The sequence below is a fragment of the Brachyistius frenatus genome, unplaced genomic scaffold, assembly GCF_029030835.1.
Source record: "Brachyistius frenatus isolate BFR_SWC_R1_liver_20210118 unplaced genomic scaffold, ASM2903083v1 Contig_31, whole genome shotgun sequence".
NCBI lineage: Eukaryota > Metazoa > Chordata > Actinopteri > Embiotocidae > Brachyistius > Brachyistius frenatus.
In genome coordinates, this window is record NW_027210630.1 from 3,693,350 (window position 1) to 3,712,535 (window position 19,186).

The window sequence follows — 19,186 nt, forward strand, 5'->3', positions numbered from 1 at the left end:
AGGCTTCTACCAGCCAATCGTTTTTCCCTATTCTCCTCTTTCAGTGTCTCATTCCTCCACTTCCTCTCTCTTACTCATATTTCTTAACCCCTAGCCTTAAAACCTCCACGTGCCTCTGCAGTCCAGACGGATGAAGGAATGCCTGTACCACAGGGGTCGCTGCATGGACACTATATGAGTAACATGCCGGACAGGGGAGGGGGGAAAAAAAAAGGCTTTTTCAACAGTCAAGTCTGGCTAGACTTATTTTGCCCATGTTTGGAGAGAGGAAATGAGCGCTGTGAGCTGTGGGGACGTCTCGGAGCTCCCCACTCCAACACAGATCGAGAGGTAGACTGAAAGCGGCTAAAAATAGAACTAGGAGCTCAGGTCAGCTTTGAGCCAAGAGTAAAGAATTGGGGAGCTGACGGGGGAAGGGGAGAAAGAACATATTGTATGATGTAAAATGAAGTGAAGAGAAAGAATCTTTCGGAGAGGTATATAATATGTAGGGTATATTCAGAAAGCTGATGAAAATCCAAATCTGAAAGAAGTTAGAGCACAAATTAAACATTCAAAATGCTGCACTATTAAAATCCCAAATTTGACAAATTGACAAATGCCCTCCGTGAGAGTTGGTGGGGCTTCTGGGAATCAATGAATCAGTATGTAGAAGAGCAAGAAAAAAAGGGAGCAAAGTAATGAAACGACAGAGAGCCTAATCTGGACAGTGAATCCCGGTGAAAGCTCCCAACCTTGCATCTATTTTCTCATATCTTTTTCTTCATACACAGTTTATCAAACGGCAGCAGTGTGCCTAACCAAGAATCTCTCATATCTCCCCTGCTGGCAGGGATGGAATGAATAAATGACCTACGAGCTCACAAGAACTTCTTGTCAGAGAGACAAGAGAGGGTAGGATGTGGGGAGCCGGGGGAGAAAAGATGAGATATTGCTTCAGTTTGTGAAAGAGCTACATTGTTCTATAGGATTTAAGGGGGGGGGGGGGGGAGAGAGAGATAATATACTGTTGTTGGAGGTGGGGGTCAGAATTTAGAGTAGTAATGATGGCAACATATTAACAGAATATATGGAGAGAGTCAGGGTGGTGAAGTTAACAATGGATATGAAATGTTAATAAAATATATTAACAGAATATATGGAGGGAGTCAGGGTGGTGAAGTTAACAATGGATATGAAAAATGGTTATTGGTGCCGGGGTCCAAAATAGAGTCTCATCCGTTTACTTTACTCCGTCTTATTGTATAATAAAGCACGAGTACAACCAACTACACTCCATGAAACCATCAAAACAAAAATTGGAGAGCACAAGCAAAGAAAATCCTCCAAAGTCTCTGTAGAAATCACAAAACAAGAGAAGTGTGTACATTGTGTTCCAAGTATTTCCTGCCTGTTACCACACTGAAATGGCTCAGAGTTTAGCCTGGATAAGTGACGACAGGGCCTTCTCCCACACTGCTCACCATCTGCTTCTGTTATGTTAATCTTGAAATGGTAGAGCGTAGCATGTTTGGAGGTATTACAGGGGCTCCGGTAGTCCAAAACAAACCATGCCTATTGTTACTGGCTCCGGCTTACAGTACATCATGTGTGCATGTGCCTTTGTGTGTGTTTATAAATTGGATGGGTGCCTTTCCCTCCGAATACTTTGAAAAATGTCTGTTTATTTGTTAAATAGCTGCACTGAGTGGCCGCGCTGTGGTAATGATGGGAAGATGCATTTCTCACTATAAATTAGTTTGAAAAGTGAATGTTGTTGCGGATTATGACATCATTGTTTTTTCATTTATTCTGTCTTACCCACTCCCCTTTTTCATGGCCTTAATGAAGGCCTCTTTCCCCACACTTTCTTTTCTCTTTCTCTTTGTCCCTCCCTGTGAGGTCATAGCTGGCTAGGTTTGGAGGTAGGCTGGAGTACAGACACAAGAGAGTCTGTTTTTCTCATCAGTCGATGTCTGTGTGTGGGGCTTTATCTGCTCGGTTAGTTAGGGAACACTTTACTACTTCTCCGACTGCTTGCGCTACTGCAGATTTACATCAACTAATCAAGTGGTGCAGACGACAAAGAGCATGTGTGGATGTGTGGTGCCATCACACTGGTGCACACTAACGGCCAGCTGAAGAAGGGAGACCCTTACTTACTAGATAAACACTTATAATGTGCACTTGAACCTTCACCTACTGTTTGGAGAACTGTATTGCTGTACTTACTACACTCAGTGGTGGTAGCATATCTAGATAATAAATCAGTCATTGAGCATTACGCTTCTGTGAAGATTTGTAGGATCTGTTTTATAGACCTTTCTCTGTTGGTTTCATGTCAATAACAGGGAGGTTTTACATCCTCTGGTGTACTCAACCAAGCAGTTAACTTTCAATTTCAACCACGCTAATCTTCAAATAAAACCATTGGATGAATGAAAAAGCTTTAAGATGGTAATTATTCTACTAATTTACTAATACTTTATTAAAACTGAAAAAACGTTAATGTTTGAGTGCACTTCAGAGATGTGTGTCCTGGTTCAAGGAAGACTAGATGAGGGAGTGCGATTATGTTTATGTACAGGATCAGTTTCAGACCCAATTGTTGTTTTTTTTTCTAAAAAGATAGGTAAATATTCATAGATGGAAATTTCATATTGTGGTTGAATGTGTAAAATCATTACATTTGTAAAGTGCCGCAGAGATTAAGCAAAGTCTCGGGAGAAAAAGTGCCTGAAAATAGGATCTTTGCAAAGTCCATCTTTGTGAAAGCTGTGGTGGAACAAAGAGTGTCCCACAGCAGTGTATCCTCATGTGCAAGCCTGTTCCCTGTGGGTGGAGAATTTGCACATGCAATTAAGACTCCTTCAGAGGCACAGTGACCTTTGACCTTGACTGCTTGCCAGTGGTAACCTTTCGGAATGTTTGAGGAACAAGGATCAGTAAATGTGGCTTGGTGCCTAAACTCTGTATGCTGCTAAAACTAATGAAGGAGTAGAGTGTGTTGTTTGTGTAGTTATTGTGGCTACACTAACCCCCGAAGAGATTTGTGATACAAAACTCACACAATACTGGAGAGCTGTGGAGGATGTTTCCACAAGTTGCATTACATTTGGATGAAATTCGATTTCAAAATACTTGGTTTGCCTTGGAGATCTTATCAGCAGTATATAAATATGTATATATATATAAAGAAAGAGCAGTGTCAGCCTGCCTACTCACACACTGGACCAGCGTGTGCTGCTTGCTCAATAGGGTGCACAATGTGGTTATTGTGTCCTCAGCACACTCACATACTGAATGATTTTTGGTGTCTTTGGGGAGAAAAGCAGACTTATTGTATCACAAAAAAAACAAGTGTTTCAGAGATGCTAACTGAGTTAGCCAGACAGCATGACAAACTATTGTTGGTTTTTGGACAGTTTGTGTAGCTAACCAAAACTTTTTAAACTGCTGCTTTGTCTTTTCTTATCCAGATGCACACACACACACACACACACACACACACACACACACACACACACACACACACACACACACACACACACACACACACACACACACACACACACACACACACACACACACACACACAGAGTCACCTTTGGCCCATTGTAATAGCTGTTCATGGCCTCTTGCTACCCAGCTCCAGATGTTATTGACATACCTCCAGGAGTCCTGCAGAGAAAAATTCACACACACCCACTCTCAGACACAGACACATGCACATACTTGTACGCACACACATACAGACACATACACAGTCCTAAAAAGATTTGACAATTCATCTCTCCGCAGTCTGCCTCGTAAAGTCACGTACCCTCACGCGCACATTTATACAATTCAAATACACATGAATCAGGATTGTGTCAGAGGCACGTCTTGTCAAACTGCATATGGGTATCATTTTGGATTCTGAGCGTGTGGTATAGATAAAAGCCAGGAAAATGTGTAGCACAATGAGCACAAAATTAAGAATCCTATTCGCCTTTTGGTTTGTTTATTTTTGGTCGAATATGAAGTCACACATTTCCATGTTGGAGATTCTACAACAAAGAAAATACAAATACTGATATGTATCCATCTTGAATCAATCACTGTGCTCTTAATTGAGCAGTGGAGTTGGATCTCAGCGGTCTCATCAAAACACATCGTGAGTTGTTGAGTTGCCACAGCGACAGTTGACTGACTGAAGGTGTGGCAGGGACAGGTTTGCACCTGCAGAAATGTTGTAAGCCGTAGCAGTGAGCGGCACTGGGTGCATTTATTGAACAGTCAGTATCCATCCATTTGTGAGCTTAACGTTATCAATGCAGGCGATTGTGTTGCAGTGTGTCTCCCTGTTTTATACGTGTAATGTAAAAGCCTTCGGCAAACAGGAAGCGAGGTAGACAGGAAAAAGTGACCAATTGCGTGTGTCACAGTTGAACATTTTTGTTGGTGTTTTGTAATGATGCTCGGCACTGCAGGGAAGTCGGTTGTGTTTTATACAGAGAACTAGTATGTGCAGTAAAACATCTGGCTGTGCTTGTGTGCATCTCTGTGTGTTCCTTGTGCACAATGATAGGCTGAACACATGGAATAAGCAGCAGCCTGCATGCTCAAGCTTGAATATAAGAGTTTTAGATGTTACACAGAAATCAGATAAATTGTTTTTAATCCAGAAAAATCAGCACTCCGGATTACAAATATGTCTGCCGTGTCTGTCCTGCATTGCTCTATGACTGACCTGTGTGTGTCTGTATATTCACAGGGCATTATTTACATATGATGGCGTCACCAACAAGCTCAAACTGGCTGACTCAGGAGGTAAAGTGGACTGTCATGTTTGTCAGATATAACTTTTAATACCTAAACTCACAAAAGAGTTAAATTTGGCAGCATCTCGATTTGGCTTGAAAATAATTGATGTCCTCCTGTTTTTAGAGAATAGACGTTTTGCAATACTCGTAACAGTCTGCTATAAAAAAGAAAATACAGCATTCATGCTCATCAATAGTTTTGCTCCTTTGCTCCCTCCAACTTCTCCCTATATCTGTGTCTTTTCTAACAGCGGGTGGTGTGGCAGAGCTGGCAGCGAAGTTTCACATCTCAAAGCCTCAATATGGACTGTGCAAAGTGGGAAGCATAGAGACGGCAGCCCCCCGGACTGCTATGATCAGCTGGGTGAGTGGCAGACGGGCTCATGGAACTTGACTCTTAAGCCGCATAACACACATACCGGTGCAAATCACAGAAATACATGTATGCTTTGTACATACATTATGAAAAAGGTGTGGAAACACACTAGTGCCGACAGACGTGTCATTTGGAAGTTCCTAGATAATGAGTTCAACATCTTGTGGTCACAGAGAAAAATCTGTGCACTAATTAACCTGTAAAATGCTCTGGAGAAAATCCTAAACTACTTGGCTTATTCACATTCTGTGGTCCTGTTTTGACGCAGGCTTACTTGGCATTTGACATGCAGCAAGTTGCCATGAGAATGTAGGTAGGTAGGTAGGTAGGTGTCACTGCTACACAAACATTTATGAATCATAGGGCAAGCAGAGCATCGAAAAGCTCATGTGCATTTATGTCACATGCTACAATCACGTGAAAAGGAACTTCGGTAATTGTTGGACTTTTTTGACAATAAACATTTGATCTTCTTTGAAACAGTACCTGCAGATAAAGGTGGCATACTGGAACAACACCACAAGGAAAAGTAGCCTTTGCTAAAACAAAATCATCAACTTGTATATTATTATTCTGTAGAAAAAGTCAGCACACCCTCGGGTTCAGAAGCTAGAATCCCCCCCTATAGCAGAAATAACTCATTATAGGTATTGAGCAAACACCAATCTGACATCGGCTTGCTGATATTTCTTACCACCCTTCCCAGCAAAATTATTTCATTTGCAAGATTTCTTTTTTTTTGTGCATGTACTGCATATTTCGAATGACCCACAACATTTCAATGGGATTGAAACCTGACTGGGTCCTTCCATAACTCTCCAATTTTTCTTTTTGAGCCATTCCTCAGTTGATTTACTGGTGTGTTTAGGATAATCATTATTCAAAGGTCTACTTCTGGCTCAACTTCCTTTTTGGACAGATGGCCTAAGTTATCTCACATAAGCACTCCTTGATACAATGTGGAAATAGCTACATCAGTGACTGCAAGTTTCCTAGTTCCTAATACAGCAAAGCAAACCCAAACCATAACACTTCCACCACCGTGCTTCACAGTTGGTGTGATGTTCTTTTCCTGAATGCTGCCTTTGGGCTCCTATAACTGTTGGTTGCAAAACATCTCTATCTTAGAGTCTTCAGTCCAGAGCGCATTCTTCCAAAAGCCCGAAATCCCCAGCAAGACTCATAGGCATCGACAACTTTCTTTCCTGAAGGCTTTATGGAGCCCATTAGATCTTGGCATAATGACACCAGGCACACTACAGACCACCAGAGTAGAGAGGTTCGCCCTAATGACTTCATTATGAATCCTATTGTTCCTCACTCTGTTTCTCCCATGGCTTTTTTTAGTCTCCTCAGAGAGAGGTATGACATGAATGTAAGTGTCTATATCCTGTGTTTGTCCACAGGTTGGCCAAAATGTGGAGGACTACCGGAGGACAGAATGTGCCAGCCACATTCCAGCCATCAAAAACTTCTTCAAGGTGCAGTACATCAACATGTGATTAATAACTTATCACTGACTTTTGGATTTGAGAAAACGAAATTGCATTTCATCTATTTGTCCCTCTGTTTGGCTTCATTGTTAAACTGTTCCTTGTAAACATGATGTCTGTTGCTCTTTCTTTTTCAAATTCCTGCTTTAGAAAAAAAAAAAAGAAGTCACATTCTTTTCTGTTATCTTTAGCCTTGGACCCCAGACTTGGTGCTCTCAAACTCTATATTTATACAAGGTAGTTTATGCAGTATTGTTTTCAGTTTCCTGTCAGTCCTCTTCCTGTTCTATTGCTATGTTGGTCCTCTGAATGCTTCATCTATCTACTACCCTGGGGGGGAGGGGGGCGGGGGGTTACTACGTTTGGGGCTAAAAGCTCCATTTTTTTGTGGAGCAACCCAAAGTCCCATAAACTCAAGAGCTGATTGGAGCGACACCAGGTAGATGGAACAGAGAATACAGATCTGTATATTTGTAAGATTCAGGTGCATGTGTGTAGTTTTATGATTCAGGTTCCTTGGGGTTACAGCATTTGAGAAACTCTGTCCAGCTGCAGCTTCTCCACTCGATCTGGGCTCCTCAAACTCTGTTGATTTTGTGTTTTAGTCTAAGTAGGAGCAGTTTAACTGACCCCTTAGTTTACTAGTTTCCATATAAAGACATCACCCCATCAACTGCAGAAGCATCTATGGAATGTTTGTTGTTTTTTGTCTCTTTTTTTTGTTTGTTTGTTTTTTAAGCAGCGGTTGTCAAGTCTGGGATTTTGTGAGCCACCGTCTAATAACCCACTACGCTCTCTGAGGCACTCTGGGGCCTTTGTACATTTTACTGTGGGATTAAAAAATATTGTAGAGAAATGATTACATGCCAAACATGGAGGACAATGAAGAAAATCAATTTGCCTTATGTGAATTGTGGGAGATATGTGACCTGTAACCTTAGCACATACACACAAGCATTAACAGCTGGTCCTGTGTCAAGACAGAGCCAATAACCTGTGGTCAGTACTGTAAATAGACGGGAAAAGGGAACCGAAACAATTTATTTTTAATGAAGACCAAACTGTTCTCACAGTTATTATCTGATCTTAAGCTGCAGGAATCAGTGAAAGAGTGTTTGATCTTTCTTTACTCAGCGGTTCAAACTTCGATTTATTACCTAAAGCTGATTCAGACTTAAAAGAGAACATACTGTGTCCAATGGACATCACAGGCCTGCATATGGCTTCTATTTGCAGAAATATCCTGACCTAAAGACTGCGGTGATGATACGCAACTGTGGAATCTCATCTTTTATTCATTCTAACGCTGCCAGCAGACGTGACAGTTTTCACACTCCGTTAAAGCCACGTAATCACCTTTAATCACCTTTACTGCTTTTCTCCAATATGTTGCTCATTAACAAAAGAGCTGCGTGATAACATAGTATACTAACACTAAAAAACTAAAACACTAAAGAAGCTTGTTCAATAACAACACACTGCATCAGACTTCTGTTTGGGTAATTATTTGGGGTTGGTGTGTGTGATGAATTTTTGAAAAAATATTTATAAAAAACAGGTTGTTTTTTTTAGGTTTCTATCGGCCTATAGTTGCCATTAGTTGTTGCACACCACGGAGAATTTAATATAAGTAACAAGTGATATCAGTGTTTGGGACCCAAATATTTGAAGGATAACCAACACCAAATTACTATCCATCTTTAAATCAGGATCTATTGCAGGCTCCATAAATTGATTCTGTGCCTTGTCTAGTAAAACTGAGTTGAAACTTAGTTACGATTAAGTGATTAATAGTCAATCAATCAATTAGCCCTTAAAATTAATAGCATTATTAGGGTTTGGGCTGTTGGTTGGACAAAGCAATTTTGTCACGTCTCCTTGGGCTGTATGAATTTGGGATGGGGAACTTTTCACTGTCATTCTACTGACTAAATGATTTGTGAATTAAGTACAACAATGTCAACCTGTTAACTGATAATATAAAAATCATTTGCAACAGACTTATTTCTGTGTATTGTTCTACCATTAATGTGAGCTGCAGTAATGCTGAAGGAAGCACCTCTAAAAAAATAAGTGCTTTTAGAGTTTTTAAAGTGCTTATTTAGTGTTAGTTTGTTTTTACTGAGGTAAAGTTGAAATTGCAGGACTCGTGCTTTTCATGATTTTTTCCGTCGGATAGAGGATACAAAAACTTTATCCACCAGTGCTGCACACTGCAAACAAAGTCGAAGTCTTATGACACTCACAGCCTACCTGTTTTAAGGTCAATTCTCTCGTCTTGATTCTTTAAAAAAAAAAATCTAAACGAATATGTGACTGTTTTGGCACCGTCTCAGTTGTTGGAATACAGATAGACAGACAGATTATTACTTATGTCACCCACAACTTTGTCTGCTAAATGTCCACATTTGGCAAAGTATAAACAGATGCTATAGTTTTATACAGACCTGATTGTTAGAACATTTTTTTTACTTGACCTTGCGATGACATGGAAAACAACACTTTGGGGATACGTCCATGCATACACGGGCTTATGATAATATCTAGGCCGTCAAATGCTTGTTTCTTAGAATATTGTCATACTTTGTTTGTTGTCATTTATTCCTTTTCTTCCTTCTCTTTCAAGAGGAAAACCAGAAACAAGGTGAAAGAAAGATAGGAGATCTTTCTTTCACCTTGTTTCTGGTTTTCTGGCTTGCTATGCTGCATGTCCCAGCTGGCAGGGAGGGGGTTTTGTCAAGGCGAGTCTGCAGCAGACAATTTGGGTGTGTTACAAACTGAGCTCTCGTGTGGCATTAAGTTATGAAAAGCAAAATATGAATAAGATGCAGGAGTTTGCATTGTTCTACATGTGTATGCGTTTAAGTGTGCTAGATATGAATATTGGAAGTGATGACAATATGTGAACAAAAGGGCTGTAAAACTGGAAATAAGAATGTTCAATCTTTTCTAACTTTAAATGATATAAAATGCACCTTTAATTCATCAAGCCTACAACAAGCATACCCTGATTTGGCCACAAGATGGCCGGGCACCAGGCCAGAGCAGGAGATTTGGATTTCCAAAAAAAAAAGAAAGAAATAGAACAGTCCTTCTATTGTGAATAAGGACTAAAGCAACATGCCTGGGTCAAGGCACTAAACCCTGAAGCACTTTAGATCATTCACCTGTCATCTCGCTCTGACACACACTCGAGAACAGAAGCCTTAGTTTCATGTCAACGAACATCACTCCACCTATCTTATGTTAGCTTATAAAATCTGATTGTAAATTGATCTGTAAATATAACTTTTAAGGATCAGAATGAACTATAAATGAAATCAGTATTCTTACACTGCATGAGCAATTTGCCTTTTTATAGAAAAGTAAACACTTTCAAAGCAGTAAAGATTTAGACAAGAAAATCTAAATTCTGAATTTCACATGCCAATTATGACATTTATCTTAAGTAACCCATCCGTCAACTGGGACAAACTTCAACTGGGGAAACCTGAGTATCCCCACATCCATCTACTGCCTCTGAGTCTGAACCACTCCTGAGTAGAATATGGAGACTGGGAAGCAGTTATGTTCCAGAGCAGGGAGACAGTTTGTGTGGAGTTGAGCCCAATTACAGCTAGAAAATCTCTCAACCTGTCACATCACCCCTGAGCTCCTTTTCCTCCCAGACAGGTTATATTCTTGTACGCACAGTGAGCTTTTGCCAAGGTCATCAGTGCCACAAATCCTACACAGATGAAACATCCCACCTAGTCACTATGCAGTACTGAGATTTACCCATGAAATTATCGAGAGCATGCATGATGTATTCTTCTAAACAGAGCAGTTTACTATTGAAACAACGCTTTGAGCTAAAGAACGTTTTTCTTTCTGATTTGTCACTTAATGTTATTCCAATGACATGAAATTCCATGGGGTTGAAACAAGGTGAAAGGTGGGAGTACAGGGAGGATGAGAGTGTGAGAGGAGGTATACATTTAATCTCACACAATTTACATCTAAAAAAAAAAAAATTAAAAAAAAAAATTAAAAAGGTTTTGAATGCTGTAGAATGACTCCAAGCCATGTTATGTCAAGAGTGTGGAAAAGAATTAGAGGTGATTTGTATTAAATCTTCCGTGACTAACATAAAGAGAGCAAACTGTCCTGTTATCAGTTTTATGAGTGGTTGTCAATCTTCTCGGGAGATTTGTTGTAGACCGTAGTTTGTTTGCATGACTTTCTCCAGTGTCGCTGTCTGGACTCTGAGCCCAGACAAGTTGGCAGTGACAGCCAGAGTGATATGGATTATACACTACACTGACATGTATAACAGGCCACAGTGAATACTCAGTGTCAGTATTGTCACTCAGATAAAGCTGTGGTTTCCTGTTGGAGGCTCCATCAACAAACCTGGAGTAACTCTCCATGGACATTATTCTGAGGTTCTGGTTACATACTGATGTGTGCATCCACAAACATGAGTTCAGCCCATGTTTAACACACACACACACACACACACACACACACACACACACACACACACACACACACACACACACACACACACACACACACACACACACACACATATATATATATTCAAGCAGTGGGCTGTTTTCCGGTAAATCCCCTTTTCTTGCAAATAACTATTGTTTTGTATTTGAAAGTGGTTTACTTTGAATTTTGAGGCTTCATGCTTTCAAATGACGTATTGACTGCCAATTCTGATCATTTTCTGTCTTTTGGAAACACACATGCTTTCACACCCTTCTCACGTGTTCTCTAGCCACTACTTCTCATTCTCCTCCTTCTCCTATTCATAACCATCCAAACCAATGCATACTTGTCCTCACACTAAAACCCTTGCTGTTTTTGTTCTCCCACAAGGCTTACAACTGAAGCAGTTGCACAACTGTTTGGCTCCATGTTTGCAACTTCAAGTCAGACCAAGAGAAAACCACCAGAGGGACTGTGTGTTCTTGTGCATGGTTTTCTTTGTGTGTGTGTGTGTGTGTGTGTGTGTGTGTGTGTGTGTGTGTGTGTGTGTGTGTGTGTGTGTGTGTGTGTGTGTGTGTGTGTGTGTGTGTGTGTACGTCAGCGTGAGAAAGTGAGGCTACAGTACAGCATGACCGGCTGGATTACATTCACATCTGTCTTACTCTCCTTGCCATCTCTTTTTCACTCCTCTGCCCTGTGTGTTTTAGGAAGCACATGCTTTTATTAGTGCAGAGAAGGTAGAGGATGTGGCAGAGGAGAGGATAAGAGCTGAGCTCAGCAAGGCCCAAGCCCATACTCCTACACAGTGGGTGAGAAAGAGCTCTCGGTCTGCAGACAAGGAGGAAATAGTGGTGAGTCTCCTGCAATACCTCATCTGTCCATTAGATGGAGACAGAGACTTTCATATATACATAGTGTCTCTTTAGTGGCTTCTGTGTCTGAAGTTTAACTTTTGCTTCCAGAAAATGTATCAATTCAAGTCATTCGTATGAAAATTATTCAAATTAATATAGTTTTTGCCTAGATTTTGAGCATAATTACTATAAAACATACAATATAATACAATACAAAATGGTTTTCTTTGTATAAAATGTAAGAATTTCTGGCATATTTACTATTCCCTTTTCCTTTTTTATTCATAGGGCACAAACTACAGAAAAACTAATGCTGCAATGGAGATGAGACTAATAAACAGAGACTCCTTCTGGGCACGTGCAGAGGTATAACCAAATATCCTTCACTTTATTCCAAATGGCTAAATGTAGTTTAGCTGGATTTTTACGTCCATTTATATTAAAAGGGAGCTTCCGTTTTAATACTGAAAGTAACATGTCGGCTCATGCTGTGACCCTTTGTGTGTGTCAGCGTGAGGAAGAAGAGAGGAAAGAAGAAGAGAGGAGAAGAGCAGCAGAGGAGAGACGGCGCCTTGAAAGAGAACGAATTCTGAAGGAACGAAGGGATGCGGACGAGAGAGACAGAAAAATGAACGAGAAACTGCAGATGATTGAGGAGCAGAGGTTGGAACAACGGGTTTTTCCCGTTTATATTTTGAATAGATTGGAAGACCAAAGCGCTTTCAAGTACACCATACATGTAATGTATTTTGGATAATGATTTTTGGATGATAATAAAATGGAGCCGTCTCATTTATTTTTCTGTCTTGCAGAAGAAAACAGGCAGAGCAAGAAGAAGAGATGCGCAAAAAGGAGAAATCCATATGGGTACGAATTTCACACTGTTCACATGTAAAATGGTGAATCGAAATGAATCCTCCTCACTTGCTCTGAATGGATGCATATAAATTGACATGAAAGATTTCTGCTCCCACTTTGTCTAAATACAATGTGTTTTCAAATGTTACCTAACATACAAGATGTAGTAAATGAGAGTAGGAGAAAAGTTTCTGCTTCAGTGGCGGGTTGCGTATATGACTTGACACCCAATCTGACTATAATAAGACTATTTAAATAGCAGTTTTGTCATCACGTGTCTCGAATATATGGGCTAGTAGGGGCCAACTAAACCGGCAGGCCCAACTGCACCTACTGGCAGGCCAGGAGGTTACAGTGATTGCAACCTCTAGTTACTAGAGGTTGCAATAATGAGTAATTATCACGGGAGCAAAAGATGAAGTCAAGTGATGGATTATAACCAGGGGGTCTCCGACCCGTCACTCGTGAGCTACCGGTAGCTCTTTACCCGTTTCCGAGCAGCTCGCTGAAGGTTCAAACGATGTGCAGTTTCTCCCAAACATAGACTTACGTGTGCGGGTACGCCCAGGTTCCCTGAGAGCTGACCAAGTATATTTGGCAAACACACAGACATCACAAGACAGTAACTAACGCGACCTGCAAAACACAGCAGAGACTCTCACACTAAGTTAGTAAGAAGTGGGTGCTCATAAATGAGGTAAAAACAGGTATAAAATATTTTCAACTGGACCGCAACAGCGGGGTCAGAGCTATAGCTAGAGAGAGCGTCTGTCACTGAGAGATCAAAGTTACACTTTTCAAATCAAAGCCCTCCAGTGTCACACAGGGTCAAGCCATATACTAGGTTTTTGGCCTAAACGCGGTTCTTTCCGGAGGGAGGGGGGGGGTCCCAATCGAAAGAGAAACACGGAATTCTGCTAGTTGAATTTATATTGCTGTATTTGACACTCTCCAGACCAGTTTGGCCACACACCAGTTGTGTGCACTGCAGTGTGCATTCAGGGAGCATCTGTGTGTAGATACAGAAAATGTGCTGTGTTTCTGCCCCACAGGAGAAGCAGCAGAGGGAACACGAAGACCACATGAGGGCTCGCCTAAGAAGGAGTGAGTCCATAGAGAAAGCAGCAGTAAGTAATTATTATACTCGCATGAAGATGCAGATAACTTTGCTCCGGCAAAGACCTGAATGGGCCACAAATTTGTCACTTGTAAAATCTGCACCAAAAACTCAAGTAAGACCGTTTCATCATTTCAATTTCTTGCTTGTTGTACATTCCTTGACCTGTAGGAAGCAGCAGTCTTAGTTTCCCAACGCTCCATGAACCCCAGGGAGTTCTTCAGGCAGCTGTCATCATCATCATCATCACAGAGTCCCACTAGCCCTGGATCCTCCCGTACCGGTATGAGTTTGAACAGATGATGCTACGTGTTTTGATAAGAAGATCCAGACAGGTTCATTGAAGCTGGAGAGCATGCGGTTCCAAGGTTTTGGATGTGCATTGTGTATTCGTTTTTTGAACTGCTAACAAACGGTTTTCTTTCTCTCCAGGCAAAACATTCAGACGATACCAGCGCAGCCTGACAGACACAGCCTTCATCTTCTCTAAAACAGAAGACAGCACGGCATCCTCCCCTCGTAGTTCTCCCCTGGTCTCCCCCTTCTCCCGGGCTACTCCCTCCCCCATTTACCGTACCATGTCTCCCCCCATGAGCCCCGATTTCCGCCCCGTTACTTCTCCACAAAGGCCCAAACCTCCCATGTCACCACCCACATCACCTCTTCGCCCTGCCCCTCCAGTTGCAGCCCTGCCCAGCATTCCGCAAACTAACGTCTCCATTCAGGAGCCTGAAGCTACGTCACCTACAGAACCTTCTGCACCTCCAGCCTCCCCTACTCTCTTGGCTTCTTTGCCCCCCAGCTTAGTAAAAAACAACCCCTCTGAATCCCATACAGAAGCCCTGCCTGCCTCACCACTAAATAACCAAACCCTGCCAGAGCACTCAGCTTTGTGCTTCGAGCCTGGTCTACCTCTACAGGCTCCTACAGCTCCTCTTCCTGAGAGTCCACGGTCAAACACAGGTAACGTAAACACCATACAAAGACTCACATTAAGGCGGATATGAGAAAATATTACGATGTTCAACACTCACAGTGATGAAACAAGAGGAGCATGTCACTCTGCAAATAATTGCGCTTATTACTGGTTTGTTAAGGTCATGAATCACTGGACATTAAATATAGGTTGTTAAGAAATGTGTTACGGTTTATACTTTTGCCAAAAATGACTCCACATACTCCAAACATGTGAACAAGGGACTATAAATCAGGTACTTGTTATACTGAAATGACAGTCACAGTCAAAATGGAATATTCCTTAAATAATGACATATTCCTAGTCATGTCAAATTGTGCATTTTAATCTTTCAAACTTAAGTTTTTCTGCCGAAGACATACACAATCTCCATGGATGCTTTAATAAGATGTAAGGGTCACACTATATTTACAGGGGTGTGTATAAAAATGATACCTTTCAGGGACATGAAGAAGTCTTTGTAAATGTTTAGGAGTGTTGTATCTTTCCAATCCACAGACCTCAACACAGCCAACCATGTGCACGCTGAGCTGGTCTCAGACACTAGCGACAAAGTGCAGACTGTACTGGTGGAGGAGGATGAGGAAGAGGATGTCAAGGAGCATGAGGAAAATAAGCCTGAAACACAACCAGGGCCTTGGGCTGTGACCACAGAGCCAGCACAGACTGAGGAAGAAGAGGAAGAAGAGGAAGAAGAGGAGGTGAAGGAGGAGCGTGAGGAGGAGGACAAAGAGGAGGAAGTGGAAGGATTAAAACAAGAAATTGAGCCTCCATCTCTGGAGGAGTCGGTGGAGATGGCACAGGATGAAGAGGAAGCAAAGAAAGATGAAGAGGAGGATAACCAACCAGAAGACAGTCAGCCTCCTGCTAAGCCTGTCGAGTTTTCAGAGGAAGAGGAAGAGACAGCAGTCACAGGTAGCCCTCGTGCTCTTGTGTCCCGTTATTCGGATCAACATTTTATGAGGTTTATTGTTACTGTACACTGTCATAAACAATTTCTAAATCATGTGCAGCAGCTTTCTGAAAGATATTTGATAATCCGTCACTAACAAGTGATTATTTCAGATGCTGAACCAATCTGTCAAGAAATCAGCCATGAGACTGTAATCCCGTCAACCAATGGGATCACAAATGGGGACGACACAGAAGAACAGAATGGAATAGGTTTGGCAACAATTCAGTTCCAGTTTTTAGTATTTAATACATCAAGTTATTAGTGCTGTTCGGACTGTGATAACACTTTTCACACTTGTCTTCCTCAGTGCGATCTGTGAGTCCATCTGACACAGAGCGCAGCACATCAGAGCTGACTGGGTGCTACGAGCTTCATGACACTGCAGAGGAGGATGACATCAGCGGGGAAGAGAAACAGGAGATCTCCGAAAATGGACAAGAGGTGCTTTATCGAAACACTCGTACTACTCACGCAGGGTGTTAGTCCATGATTCAAATTCTTTCTTAATTCAAAACATTATCACATATTTGGTTGGTTTGTGTTAAAAAACATTTCTTACACAGGTCTATGAACTCAAAATGGATCCCATTAATATGATCAAGCAACAAAAATGTTCTTATTGTGTTAAATAATTTCATCTCCAATGACTGGTGAGGAATATTTTTAAGGGTCAGTGCAGTTCAACATTTTTCTTATTGTCAACAAATCCAACAACAAGATGGAAGCCAACAGGTCATTAGAGTGTCTCAGTACTCTGACGTTGCCTCACTTTAGGCCCCTTAACACCAAGATAATTACATAAAAAAGCTGGATAATATTCTACATCAGTTGGGTACTGAGGACTCAAACAGGCCAATACAGTAAAGAGCACTTGTTGGGTACCGCAGTGGATTTATACACACTCTGTTTGAGTCTTCACAGTAGCAGAACACGGCATGTAGGCTTTAAAATAAACCAGAAAGAGGAAAATTATCGCTCAGTTGTGTATTTTAATTGGTTTTGCACAACAATTGAAGTTTAATGCACAGTTGAATTCACTGATGGCTTCAACCTTTTCATGGGGTTTGTTGGTAAAAAGAAAAACAGGATATCGCAAGCCTGACTTTTTTCAAATTAAAGTTAATTTCAGAAATTGTTCATGAAAGTGGTTTACTCTTTTGAATTTTAGTTTAAAAAGAAATATATTTCTCGATTATAGCCTTTCTCTGACTCCATCTTCCTCTCTACTTCAGGTTTTAGCCGAGTGTCAAATGTGCGTCCGAGCTCTGTATGACTACCAAGCAGGTAAGCTGCCGTTTAGAGGATAATCGCCACGCATGTGTGCAAAAAGTGCCTCCATTTACAATAATTACACCATGATTATCGGGTCTCCACCATCTTATCTTGTGGTTCCCACAGAGGACGAATCTGAGATCTCCTTTGAACCGGGTGACATCATCAGGGAAGTGGAAATGGTGGACAAAGCCTGGTGGAGGGGGTGGAGCAAAGATGGCCGTCAAGGTTTATTCCCTGCCAATTATGTAGAGACCATATAGACACACCATCATATGCACGCACGCACGCACGCACGCACGCACGCACACACACACACACACACACACACACACACACACACACACACACACACACACACACTCAGGGACACCATTTCCCTCACGTTTATGCATGTTTTTACCTTAATCCTCCCACTGAAACTCTGTACTCTCTATTATGTGGGAAGAATAAAGAAAAATGTGACTGCCTGTTTTGCAGAAAGCATAAAGAAAAGTGTGACTTTCTATTTTGATGTTTTTGAGAAAAACAAAATACTCTCAAGTATGTAGAGATTACCCAGCCTCATTTTCTTGGATAAAATAGCAAAGACCTTTTCCTGGACCAAAATAACTTATTTCCTTTTGAGATACAGTGGAAGTGTTGGTGGTAGAGATCAGATCACAATGACAAATGATCACAAACTTGCTTTTCTTCTAAGAAACACACCGATTTTTTTTTTTTGTATATAGTCTCCTTTTTGATTCACACATATAACAAGCATTCCACTCATCTCACCATTTGTATCCATGTATCAGACATCATCTTATAATCATCTTCCTGTGTTTCCTGACTTATTTTGTAGCACTGTGTTTGTTACTGACAGTCTTACAGCGCAGATTAATTACCCAAACCAGAACAGAAGCATAACAAATGATGAAAAAGCAGAGGTGTGCTTGACTGGATTTTGGATGGGCTGTATTTTGTTCATCTGGTGATGTCCTTCCATACATTTTGTGACCATGTTGTATCTTATTTTCTCTTAGATTTTTAACAAAATAATGAATTGTGTTGACACACAGATGACATGAAAAAATTCTTTCAATTTTAATCTTCTGTAATATCATAATACACTACAATGTATATAAGAATGTATAAAAAAAAAAAAAAAAAAAAAGCAAAGATCGTCTTGTTTTCTATTGTTTGTTTGTTTGTATGTTCTATGCTTGTTTCATGGTATCTGGGTTTTTTTTTGTATTTACTCCAGACTTACAAATATATAGCACCTAAAAATTGAAACTGCTTTAAAATGTTTGTCTCCTGCTTTATTTTGGACTTTTACAATTTTCAACAAACCTTTTTACTGGAGGGCTTCGGTGCTGTGGTAGTGGGAAGTTATTTGTCTAAAAACAAAGAATTTTCATGTAATTTTAGACTATTGTCATCACAATTTGAGTTTAAAACGGGTAAAGGAAAGCGTAAAGTGTATCTATAGTGAATAAACTGACACCCGGGTTCTGCGTCTAAGTGTTATAATGGTAAAGAAACCTCCGAAAAAGAATCTGTAATGGATAGTATCCTAATTGTTAGCTGTTAACTGTCCACATTCGATATCAATTCATAGCATTGCCACTCTTTCATCATGCTAATGGTACAAGTCCTGAACTTGTTTTAAAACTAAGGAAAAAAGTGGTTTGCATAGGTTTTTTTTTCTCTTTTTCGTAAATAACAACACATGTCCCTTCAGGCATTTGGCTGAATTCAAAAATATTTTAATGTTTTCAACATTGATTTCAATAATACACTGTTTTTACTGAACTCATGGATTAATTCTGAATAAAGAAAAAAAAACATAGTTGTAGTAGTGCTATATTTGCACCTATAGGTGGAGACATTGCCTTTCCCAATTTGTCACTGACAACATTATTGAGCACCGGCTGACTGAACTGAACAGATTCCTCAGGACAAAAGGCAAAATATTTTGACAGGCAGAGAGGAGGCTCATTGTTGCACATGTTTTAAAAGTGGGATATCCTGACATTT

At 40.7% G+C, this 19,186-nt stretch overlaps 1 protein-coding gene across 1 annotated transcript in view; it reads left to right on the forward strand.

Annotated features, from left to right (window-relative positions):
- LOC138621666 (drebrin) overlaps positions 1-18,604 on the forward strand; it is a 31,453-nt gene extending 12,849 nt beyond the window's left edge. The window contains exons 2-16 of the mRNA XM_069699891.1: positions 4,736-4,791; positions 5,036-5,148; positions 6,567-6,641; positions 11,840-11,983; positions 12,275-12,352; positions 12,498-12,649; positions 12,799-12,853; positions 13,897-13,971; positions 14,133-14,244; positions 14,394-14,924; positions 15,436-15,852; positions 16,003-16,101; positions 16,200-16,333; positions 17,125-17,176; positions 17,291-18,604. Of these exons, the coding sequence (XP_069555992.1) occupies positions 4,736-4,791; positions 5,036-5,148; positions 6,567-6,641; positions 11,840-11,983; positions 12,275-12,352; positions 12,498-12,649; positions 12,799-12,853; positions 13,897-13,971; positions 14,133-14,244; positions 14,394-14,924; positions 15,436-15,852; positions 16,003-16,101; positions 16,200-16,333; positions 17,125-17,176; positions 17,291-17,427 (2,230 nt within the window). The 3' untranslated portion in view covers positions 17,428-18,604. The remainder of the gene's footprint in view (positions 1-4,735; positions 4,792-5,035; positions 5,149-6,566; positions 6,642-11,839; positions 11,984-12,274; positions 12,353-12,497; positions 12,650-12,798; positions 12,854-13,896; positions 13,972-14,132; positions 14,245-14,393; positions 14,925-15,435; positions 15,853-16,002; positions 16,102-16,199; positions 16,334-17,124; positions 17,177-17,290) is intronic.
- The last annotated feature ends 582 nt before the right edge of the window (positions 18,605-19,186 follow it).